The sequence below is a fragment of the Macrobrachium rosenbergii genome, chromosome 21, assembly GCF_040412425.1.
Source record: "Macrobrachium rosenbergii isolate ZJJX-2024 chromosome 21, ASM4041242v1, whole genome shotgun sequence".
Taxonomy (NCBI): domain Eukaryota; kingdom Metazoa; phylum Arthropoda; class Malacostraca; order Decapoda; family Palaemonidae; genus Macrobrachium; species Macrobrachium rosenbergii.
In genome coordinates, this window is record NC_089761.1 from 19193144 (window position 1) to 19205643 (window position 12500).

Consider the following 12500-nt stretch of genomic DNA (forward strand, 5'->3'; position numbering starts at 1 on the left):
GAATAAACAATACTGGAGGTCACTTAATGGAACAGTGTTGACAATTCAAACATACCAGGCAAGAAACTATTCGGCCGAAACCTCCGGCTCGGCGATGAAAGCAGTTTCATTTAATTGACTCACGAAATATAAGCACGTTTTTCCACTTATTTTTGCTTTATTTTTCTTTTTTATAGTCCTATACGTTTTCTATAGACATTACACACACACACACACACACACACACACATACACACGTACAAAAGTGATATATATATATATATATATATATATATATATATATATATATATATATATATATATATATATATATACATAACTTTATCACATACACAATTGTTCTGTGCATTAGTAGAATTAGTAAAAGGACCTCATCCAAACTGGATGGTATCTAATGAGTATTTATTCAGAAAACGTTACAAGCTTTCTTGGACAAACAGTCCACATTATATCGGATACTTGATAATGTGGACTGTTTGTCAAGAAAGCTTGTAACTTTTTTCTGAATAAATACTCATTAGATACCATGCAGTTGAATGAGGTCCTTAGTAATATATATATATATATATATATATATATATATATATATATATATATATATATATATATATATATATATATATATATATAAGATGGTCCTGTCCGGGCTGGACGACAGAAAGTGTAAACAATAGTCTCATCTCCGTAGAATATCGTTAAGGTAAAAAAAAAAAAAGTACTTTGGTGCCCACTGCGTTTGAGCAAATAGAGATTAAGAAGATATTTGATAATCATGCCAAAAGCCGGCTAATGACTGATATTCGCTTGATATGGAACCCTATTATTATTATTATTATTATTATTATTATTATTATTATTATTATTATTATTATTATTATTATTATTTTTGAAGTTATATGACACAGATTTCACGTGGAAGTCAGTGGATTCGACGATCACAATCAATCCCTTTTTATCTAAATAGCAATAATGATTGCTCTCTCTCTCTCTCTCTCTCTCTCTCTCTCTCTCTCTCTCTCTCTCTCTGTTGGATATTCTGGGCTCGTAACTTATTTGTGGTTCACTTCAAACCTTATGCTCTGGTCCTCTGAGGTGGGGGTAGTGTCGTCAGTGCACCTTACGCGGTGCACTGTAGGCATTACGTAAGATTCTTTCTGTCCTTACCTGCAACCCTCTTTCATTCCTTTCACTGTACCTCCGTTCATATTCTCTTTCTTCCATCTTGCTATCCACGCTCTCCTAACAATTATTTCAAAGTGCGACTGCGAGGCTTTCCTCCTGCTACACCTTTCAAACCTATCTACTCTCAATTTCCTTTCCAGCGCTGAATGACCTCATAGGCCCCAGTGCGTGGCCTTTGGCCTAAACTCTATATTCCATTCCATTCCATGCTATGTTCTTATGCAAGTACCTGTAACGCTTAGCTTTATACACACACACACACACACACACACACACATATATATATATATATATATATATATATATATATATATATATATATATATATATATATATATATATATATATATTTCAGTGTGGACTTTAGATTAAGACAGCCTTATACCAGCAAAGGGCCGTTTTTCAAGGGACCCCGTAGTGACTATTTAGTTCACAAAGGGTATTATAAACAGCCTGATGTGGACGTCTGGATTCAACCAACAGAGATATTTTACATGACCCGGCCATTAACACTTCCCTATTATATTTTCGCATTGGAAATGTCAATTGTATCTGCAGTTATCAGAAAAAAAATATTTATATGAAATTGCGATGTCACAATGTCACTGGGAATCACTGCTGTATATATTTAAGCGAAAGTCTGGATGGATTAGTAATTTTAACATCATCGATCGTAAAGGGCATTGCATTTAGGCCGTAAGAACGTAAAAATAAATACGAATGATATTTAAAGAATTTTCTGTAAATTTAGTCGGTTGAATGGTGGAATGTCACTGGGGATTTTTTTCTGTTAGTTTTCTGTAAAAGGAAACTATTGTGCTGGCTTTGCTTGTCCGTCCGCACTTTATTCGGTCCTTGGGAATGAACTGACGGCATTCGCTAATCAGTTAATTACACTCTCGCTAATCAGTTATTTACACACGTTAATCAGTTAATCACACACTCGCTAGTCAGTTAATTACACATGTGAATCGGTTAATTACACACTCGTTAATCAATTACACACTCGATAATCAGTTAATGACAGACTCATTAATCGGTTAATACACTCATTAGTCAGTTAATTACACACTTGTTAATCAGTTATTTTCACGCTTGCTAATCAGTTAATTACAGACTCGTTAATCTGTTAATTACACACTCGTTAATCAGTTAATTACACACTCATTAATCAGTTAATCACGCACGCACGCACCCAAACGCACTCTCTCACAGTGAGCCTCACAGAGGCTGCGTAAATCTTAATCAGTGAAGTAAAAACAAATTCAAGACGCGAACAAACTCACATACGCACAAACAAAACTTTGAACGGCCATTGACAATTGATCAGTCAGACGATATACCAGTGTTGAAATTCCAAGAGGTCATTACCCATATTTTATAATTTCTCAGAATAATTATGATTTAATCGTGATATTTTCGTTTTCGCAACAAAGACAGTGCAGAAAATACTTGTCAGAAATGTTCTCAGTCTAATGGGAATCCTTTAACCTAAATGCACCCACTTGCAATGGCAGTCATAATGAATTTACAACTATTATTATTATTATTATCATCATCATCATTATTATTATTATTATTATTATTATTGTTGTTTTACCTATATTTGGAAAAAACAGTGAAACAGAACGAAGACAAAGTAGAATATAAATAAAGATTTGAAAGTCAAAAAGTTTGAAAATTAACAGAGCGGATCAAACAAAGCAGTTACCAAAAGTGTACAGAGGCATCAATCTTTTCTCAGCTTTACGAGCGCTGACTTCCACCACGGATTGACTGATTGATTTCTGAAACCTGGGGATTCAACAACCAGAATTGTGTTTTGCAATAAATAATTCGATAGAAAAGTAATGCAGTAAAAAATTGGAGAATTGTCAATGCTGCCAGGAAAACTGTTCCGCAGTTATGCAGTGAAGGATATGAAAAACCTAAGGTTGACGAAAATTACAAAGATCGCATAGTTTGTAAAACGATGATGAGGTAAAGGATTATTTTGCCAAAGCCAGTTCTATGGTTTTACTCTAAAGGAACTGAGAAACATGTTTCGACCATCTTGTTATTCTTTATTTAAAAATTGCTAAGATGTCCAATGGGTAAACTTGAGTATGAGTTATTTTTCAAGGCCTGTTCCAGTTGAAATCTCTTGTTGTTCGTTGTTGCACACTTTCAAACTTTTTTATTTTTACATATAACCTTATCTTGATCTTTATGCATCTTTTGCAAATATACTACACATATTCCTGTGTTTTGGTTTATGGATCTAACCACTTGAAGAAGAAGAAAAATTTTTTGGCATCGTGCATTGTCTGTGTAAGGTCTGGGTCGTTCGGGAAAAAAAATAATAATGGCAATAACAGTAATTGTAAAAACAACAGCAACAACAACAACAACAATAATAATAATAATAATAATAATAATAATAATAATAATAATAATAATAATAATAATAATAATAATGATAATAATAATAATGAGCAGAAATACTGAAGTTTATATAAATAAAACAAACATATGATCTTTAATGCGTCTCAGTTTATCAGTGATTTCGACTCCGTTTTCGAACCTTCAACAATTCAAGCTAAACTAGGATTCTAAACACAAAGAACAAAAAAAAAAAAATTGAATTCTACGAAAGCGGGCGCATTTTGGCGGAAAAACCAGCAGTCGTGACATTTTGGATTGTAATAAAGGGTGAATCCATCGCGAAAACTTCTCAGTAATCGATCTCAAGCAGCAACAAGTTCCATTGCATGATAGGTTTGTAGAGCACCCGTTGACATTAACCGAAAATTTTCCGAAGCTCCGGCTTTTAAAAGGAGCTACGACGAAAAATAAACGCGGATTTTTTCATTGTATTTACTTTCTGAAGCTGGAACACGAAGCGGAGACACGAATATTCGACTGTTCAGGGTCGCCGGATATCAATCTAAAAGGTTTCATGCTTGCTGATGTTTATTCAATCCGCGATTGGTTACGTGCTTTAAACTGGAAGAAAGTGAGTAAGCGGATGCATTTAGGCGCGCAAACAAATGAGAGCGCACGCATGTGCGTGTATTTGCAATTTTACACACGAGACTGAATTTATTTAGAATCGATATAGTCAAAGAACCAAGGACTCCCCATCATCCCTCAGAGCAACTCGCAGCCTAACTCTGAAGTGTCAACAAACGAATCACGTGATCCGTGACATAAAATGAACAGTTTCCCAACGGTATATTTTGACAATTTCAAAATGATATTTCTTATTGCTAGTTTAAGAGGTGTCTTAACCTGGTACATTACAGCCATGTTTATTTTTTCTCTATTTCTGAATTTCTCCCCTTTTGTTTTATTACAAAATAATACCCAAAAATCTTTAACCTTTCTTGGAAAAATGTGATGTGCTGGAACACGAACCTGGAAATGTGACCATCGCACGAGATTCACAGAGCTTTAATTAGAGGTTTTGGCTTGCTGACTTTGGTCCGAGGGGCGACGTTACAGGTGCCCCAGAGTATAATAATTAACGCTCCATTGCTTAGCTAAAGCGTTCTAGTTTTATATGTCGCGGTCTCTGAATATTTTACGTGGTTATTGGAAGGGATTTTAAGCGATATCACCAAGGTCACCAATATTCGGTTGCTTACTTCAATACAGGATGGCTTAGTGCCATTTATTTTTAGGAATAAACTGTTTGCCTTTGTAAGTGGTTGCTACACAAAAAAAAGACAGTAAATTGTCGATCATACTGTGCACGTTGCAAAATGCTTGCAGTTTGACTCTCAAGCTTACGAAGAAGCTTGAAAACAGAATTAAGGTTAAAACAGAGTAAATAACAATCAAGTTAAGCAGCACGATAATGAAAAGCAATTTTCGTTCCCTTTTGCCAAACTACTGTAGGTGACATATCTGAGGACATCTTAGGATGCCATCTTATTATTGGCATCATCTATCTATTCATTTATTTGCTTGAATGCTCATGTGATAATTTGTCGGTAAAAGAATTAAAAAAAAAAAAAAAAAAACACGCACCCACCCACCAAAAGGACGGAGAACTGGCCTGGAATTTCGGTAGTTTTGGAATAGGTTGCTCGAGTCCTTCATTGCTCAGTGATTTAAACAGCTCGTGGACTGGCACACTCTAGCCTTTTATGACCATCTCGCAGATGCCTGAGATTTTTGTTCTTCGCTTCACTTTAGCCTGTAATTTACAAAATGAAATGATTGAAGAAAGGATTAAATCTCCAACAGCGTCAAAGAAAAGGTGACAGGAAAGCTGAAGAATCTTATGAAGCAAGATTGCACGGTACATCCGGAGACTTGCGCAAAAAGATTTTGAGTTAGTATGTGAGGCATTTTACTGAGGGCTTGATAGACCTATTTCGGCGTGAGCTTACACCAGGAACTATGTCTGCGAATCAGGTATTCGCTATGGAATAGTTAGAGAAATTCGAGAATGAGTAGGAAAACTCGGGACGCCTAGAAACTTACGGAAAACTTGTAATGAAATATCATGAAAAGCAGAGGGAAGGTGGACAGGGAATCACAGAAACTATTCTATTTATTGTTTTCTTCTGCTTTGCTGGAAATAGGCATTTGACTGTGGAAAAAGAAATTAATTTGAATTTTGTTTTTAATGAAGATCAGTTCAGGCATATTTAACTAAAGAATCCTTACATCGTCTTGGATGACTTGAGTAGGAAAGTTACTGTTTCTTAACATTTATTTCATTCTGACAACTTCATCAAGAAAAGACTTCATATCACTACAGATTTGATATCCCTTGTGCACTAATATTTTAAATACCACAAACTGATGTTTATTTGGGGAAAGCTATTAAAAATTACACAATCCCCATGCTTGAGGATTGTGTAATTAAAACAAACATGGGTTTTCACAGTATTATTTAATGCGGGAACAAAAAGAATTAAGAATGAGAAGCATTATTTTTACATCACGTAAATATATTTCAATTCTGACCCTTCATAAAATTTAGGATACAGTGCTCATTGTCCATTAACATATTTAGCATACAACTTGTTTTCTAAATTATAAGTTTAAAATTCAGCAGACGTAGGGGTTTAGGGCATAACATATTTACACTTTCACTAAACGTGTATATATATATTATATATATATATATATATATATATATATATATATATATAAATATATATATATATATATATATATATATATATAATATATATATATATATATATATATAGTATATATATATATATATATACATATATACTTATATATATATATATATATATATATATATATGTATATATATACATATATATATATATATATAAATATATAATATATATATATATATATATATATATATATATATATATATATATATGTGTATGTGTACTATATATGTATATATATATATATATACGTGTATATATATATATATATATATATATATATATATATATATATATATATATATATATCTATATATATATATATCTATATATATATATATATAAATAACCTGCACATTGCAACTATGACTTTCAGGGAATATTTTCTGTAATTAAAATCCATTTAGACTGGATTGGACCAGAGTACCAAGGACTCGCTATCATCCCTCAGAGCGACTCGCAGCCCAACTCTGAAGTGTCAACAAACGAATCACGTGATCCGTGATATAAAATGTTCCCAACGGTATATTTTAACAATTTCAAAATACTTCGTATTCTTGGTTTTAGAAGTGTCTTAACCTGGTACCTTAAAGCCATGTTTATTTTTCCTCTATTTCTGAATTTCTTCCCCTTTGTTTTATCACAGAATAATACCCAAAAATTTTTAACCTTTCTGGGAAAAATGTGATGTGCTGAAACGCAAGCCTGGAAATGTGACCACCGCACGAAATTCACAGAGCTTTAATTAGAGATTTGAGTTTGCTGACTTTGGTCAAAGGGGCGACGTTACAGGCGTCCCAGTAGTATAGTAATAACTGCAATATTGCTTAGCTAAAGCGTTCTTGTGTTATATGTCGCGGTTTCTGAATATTTTCCCTGGTTATTGGAAGGGATTTTAAGTAATATCACCAAGGTCGCCAATATCCGGTTTCTTAGGTCAGTGCAGGATGGCCTAGTGTTTTTTTTTTTGAAATAAACTGTTTGCCTTTATAAATGGTTGCTACAGAGAAAAATATGACAAGTCTGCACACATGAGACTGTTTATAGTTTGACTCTCGAGCCTTTGAAGAAGACAATGTCAAATAGAATTAAGATTAAAACAAGCCAATGAAAAGCAATTTTCCTCCCCTTTGCCAAATTAGGTGACATTCCTGAGGGTATCTGAGGATACCTGGTTAGTATTGCGAGGATTTATTTATTTATTTGTTTCCATGTTTCTATAGTAATTTGTCGAAAAAAGACCCTTTCGAACAAAAGGACGACTGGGAAGTGGTGTGAGTATTTCATTTGTTGATATACTTTGCAAAATGTACAAAATGAAGTAATTGACAAGATGAGATAAACTAATGCCTTTTAGTATAAAGGAAAAAGTATTTGACGAAAGCCGAAGAATCTTAGGAAGCAAGATTTTAAAAGCATACCCGAAGATATGCGAGGAAGGAATTTGATTTTAATGCGTGAGACTAACTGATTACCGAAGGCTTGATTGGCCTATTTCTGCGTGAGCTTAGACCAGGAGATGGGTCTTCGAATAAAAGAATTTGCTTCGGAGTATTTGGAGAACTCTGAGAATGGAGAGTAAAAACTCTGGAACGTCTAGAAACTTGAGGAAAACTTTTGATGAGTTATATACACGTTTGGTAAAGTCTGGTTGCAGAAGAAGTGAATAGGGAAACAAAGTTGTACTGCATTGATAAGATTTTTGAGTTAGTCATTCTTTATTGAAGTTTGATTGCCAAGTGTAAATGGAAGACAAAATGTAGAAACTAAAGTATGTTCATATTGCATGTGGAGTAAAGATTGAAGAGGCAGAAAAAGGGAGAGAAACGAAAATAAGTCGTAACGTAACCGAACCATAAAACTGAATATATGAATTAAAATAGTAATGAGGAGGGTAGGTTTGAGGAGATGGACTAGGAATCACGGAAAGAGTTCGAGTTTATTATCTTCGTATACTTTGTAGGTACTAGACATTTGGCTTTGAAAAAAGAAAAATTGAATTTCAGATTTGAAAACTGAAAAAAATTTCATTTGAATTTTGTATTTAATGATGGCTCGCCCAGGAATATTTTATTAAGAAAGTCTTACAGTCTCATATGTGGCTTACATAGGAAAGTTACTGTATGTTAACAGTTGTTTCGTTCTTACAACTTAGCCACGAAAAGATTTTAATTCACTACAAGTCTGAGATCCCATATGCAATAATGTTTTAATTGCTCTTATTGATGTTTATCCGGGTAAAGGTTATTCAAAAATTGTTATTAAAAATTACACAATCTCCATGGTTAGTAGACCTAACATAAACAGTTTTTCAGCGTTATTAGACATAGTAACATTTAACATTAACATCTAGGAATGAATAGCATTTTTTATTTCTTCTTCGAAAGTAGATTTCATCAATGACTTCTCATCAGATATAAGATACAGTATTCATCGTCAACAACTAGAAAACAGTCATCTGCAGATTTCACATAAAAAACGAGTTTTAAAAGAGGTGTTACTTTCAAGCGTCATGTTTTCTAAATTACACAGTTAAAATTGACAAATGTAAGGATTAAGGCTTTCCCTTCACTTACGCTGTGTCACTATAAGTGTACATAATAATAATAATAATAATGACATATATATATATATATATATATATATATATATATATATAGTATATATATATGTATAAATATATACATATATATATATACATGTGTGTGTTTGTGTTTATATAGATTACATATATACGAGCGTGTTTCTGTATGCGCGCGCGCGCGTGTGTATTGTATAAGTTTTTCACGTATTTGTAAATGTAAAATACTTTCCTAGACCATTGTCACCAGCATCGCATGAATTCTCTCCTCACTTGCCCAGGTCTGGTGCGAAATGACCGAGCCCCAGGGAGGAGGGACCGGCTGGACCACGATGTACCGTCACGTTGGGACAAACTTCACTGAGAAGAACATCAACTACACCACCGGTTTTGGAGACCCCGAACTCACCTGGACCAATAACAGCACCTACTTCGTTGGTCAGTTTAGACTCGGATACAGCAGTTGAAAACATGCGCATTTTTTTTTTATTAATTAGTCCTGTCTTTACGTGCGTATTATCAACTCAGTCAGCGTAGTCACAAGATACATTTTTGGTAAAATTTCTACAAAATTAAACTCAACTTTTTGCGCAATCACGCTCAAGAAAAAAAAAAAGAACCAGACATATGTGTGGTTCTTTTTTTGAGCGGGATTGCGCAAAATTTTATGAGTTTATTTTTGTAGGAATTTTACCAAAAATGTGACAAATGATTGTTTTTATAGGAGAAAAGTTTATCTTTTTAAAGGGTCTTTTTTCATGTATGTCTGTTTGTGAGGAGTGTGTGTGTGTGTGTGTGTGTGTGTGTGTGTGTGTGTGTGTGTGTGTGTGGAGTGAGTGAGTGTTTTGGGAAGGGAGCGCGTTCGGGGTACTCGGCCTTGGTGGAGGTTTGTGGCCTCCGAATGCCCTTATATTTTTTCAAGAGTATTTATTGTAAGTTAGAGAGATTTTATCTCAGCTTGTACGTATATTTATATTCATGTTGTACATAGTTTATTTAATACATTGTTTTGAATACATTTTATGGACTTCTGCATGGCCTACAGATTTACACTCTACAGATTTCGTAAAAATGAAATCCATGTTATTGTTAAAAGCCATCTTACAGTATCGAGAAAATTTCGAATATATAATATATATATATATATATATATATATATATATATATATATATATATATATATATATATGTATATAAAGATAAAGGTTTCTGTAGTGTCTGTGCTGTCCCACAACGACGGTTGTTCTTTCAACTTGAAGATATACTCTGTATAGGTAAGTCTTCGGGGAGCAAGTATTTGTTAACAAAAGGGACGATAAGAAGCTTCAGGTGGAGCTTGTCATGGAAAAGATACTGTACTTCAAAGGTTTTTGCAGCATGGTATAGCAGTTTGATGTCGCTCCTTGCCTTATGCATATTACCTCCTCCTCCTCCTCCTCCTCCTCTTCTTTCTGTCCTTCATCCTCTGTCACTTTATTCCCCTCCTCCTCTTCCTCCTCTTCTTCCTCTTTTCAACCTCCTCTTTCTCTTTCCCTGTAGGCTCCTCCTCCTCCTCCTCCTCCTCCTCCCCTCCTCCTCCTCCTCCCTCCTCCTCCTCCCCTCCTCCTCCTCTTCTTCCTCTCTTTCCTTCATCCCCTCTCTTTATTCCCTTCCCCTCTTCCCTCTTTCCAACCTGCTCTTTCTCTCTTTCTGTAGGCCCTCCTCCTCCTCCTCCTCCCTCTCCTCCTCCTCCTCCTCATCTTCTTTCTGTCCTTCATCTTCTACCACTTTATTCCTATCCTCCTCTTCCTCCTCTTTTCAACCTCTTCTTTCTCTTTCCCATGGTTTCCCTCCCCTCCTCCTCCTCCTCCCTCCTCCCTCCTCCTCCTCCTCCTCCTCCTCCTCCTCCCCTTTTTCACTCTTCTATTTCTCTCCTCTCCAGATTCTCTTCCTCCTCCCCACTGCAGAATGACTGGTTTCGGCAATTTATTATATTCTCCTGTCTTAGGAATCATCCGAAATTTAGTGCACCAAACCTCATGTCAACTTGACGTAGTTCTTAGAATCAGTCCTATTTGAAATTTACGAATTTTTAAAGGTCCTATTTTTCAATGTAGTTATTGTAGAGCCTTTGTAATTCGTGGCGCTAACAACATTTTGCTTTAGATGTAATCACCAGCATTAAAATTATTTTTTGTCTTGATTTTAGGTGTAATTCGTAGGTGTAATTCTTAGGTTTTCATTTCGTGAAGAATATCTTCTCACTCTCAGTCGGAAGAGATTTACACATTATGAAGGATCATCAGTGGATTGAAAACTTTCTAATGAAAGTTACCATCAAGTTAATAAAGTCATTTATTAATGTTAATGATTACGAAATAATTTTAGTCATAAACGTTCTTTATTTTGAATTCCAATAAGTTACAAATGTTAATTACATTAAATTCATATCAGTTAAAAACTTGAATGATTATGAATTCAAATCAGTTACCAATATTATTCATGATAGATTTAATAGAAGCATAATATTTAGATTGGATGGCTACAAATGAAAACTGGAATGATGTCATGTTCACAATTTCAGGGTTCACGACTCTAGTAAAATGGAGCTCCACTCTCACCCTTCTCGCGCGAGACCTCGTATTTCAAGTAAGTTTTATATTAACAAATCAGCGTAACGTTCATTTGCTACAACGTGCTCATTTTACAATTTTATCACCTAGGTTCAGAGGTTAGTGATTTTTTTGTAAGGTACTTGGTACAAGGGCAGTCAACAGTGGAATGTGTATATATATATATATGATATATATATAAGCATTAAGCTACAAATGACCTTTAATATACAATTTGCTCTATCTCGGAAATAAAATATTTTTCATATACGTAACCCGAAGGGGAATTTTTTTTTTAGATAACTGAAAAAAAATATATGAAAATATATTATTTCCGAGGTAGAGCGAATTGGATATTAAGGACATTTGTAGCTGTCTTTAATGCTTTGTATATGAATCACGGTGATGTGATAAAATTCATTCATGTATATATATGTATATATAATATTATATATATATATATATATATATATATATATATATATATATATATATATATATATATATATATATATATATATCTCACCTCACATGTAAAATACTTATATATATAATGTCAGTCCACTGCAAAAAGATGAATACACAGTAAACAAAGTCAGGCATAAGTTAAAGTTTCAGCTGGTTTTTCTTTTAATCTAAATCTCCTGCATTTAAAAAATAAGAAGAATCCGAATGTTTCAGTTCATGTTGGCAGACGTGAATGGGATCCAATACCACGCTACTTATGGAGGGGTGAGGATTAACCCCCTGTCTGTTGATTTGATGAGCGTTGGGAGGTATCATGGAAATGCAGGTATTTATGGTTAAATCTCTCTCTCTCTCTCTCTCTCTCTCTCTCTCTCTCTCTCTCTCTCTCATCGGTTATAACTTTTATCATTATTATCTTTTCAGTTCTTCATACACTCCTGCCTTTCCCACACACCCCCCTCTCTCTCTTTCTCATCGATTATAACTTCTACCATTATTATCTTTTCAATTCTCCTTACATTCCTGCCTTCCCCCCTC

General features: G+C 34.1%; 1 protein-coding gene across 1 annotated transcript in view; it reads left to right on the plus strand.

Moving 5' to 3' along the window:
• LOC136849397 (uncharacterized) overlaps nucleotides 1-12500 on the plus strand; it is a 44659-nt gene that overhangs the window by 10177 nt on the left and 21982 nt on the right. Inside the window, exons 5-7 of the mRNA XM_067122748.1 lie at nucleotides 9186-9342; nucleotides 11468-11532; nucleotides 12177-12288. Coding sequence (XP_066978849.1) covers nucleotides 9186-9342; nucleotides 11468-11532; nucleotides 12177-12288 — 334 coding nt within the window. The remainder of the gene's footprint in view (nucleotides 1-9185; nucleotides 9343-11467; nucleotides 11533-12176; nucleotides 12289-12500) is intronic.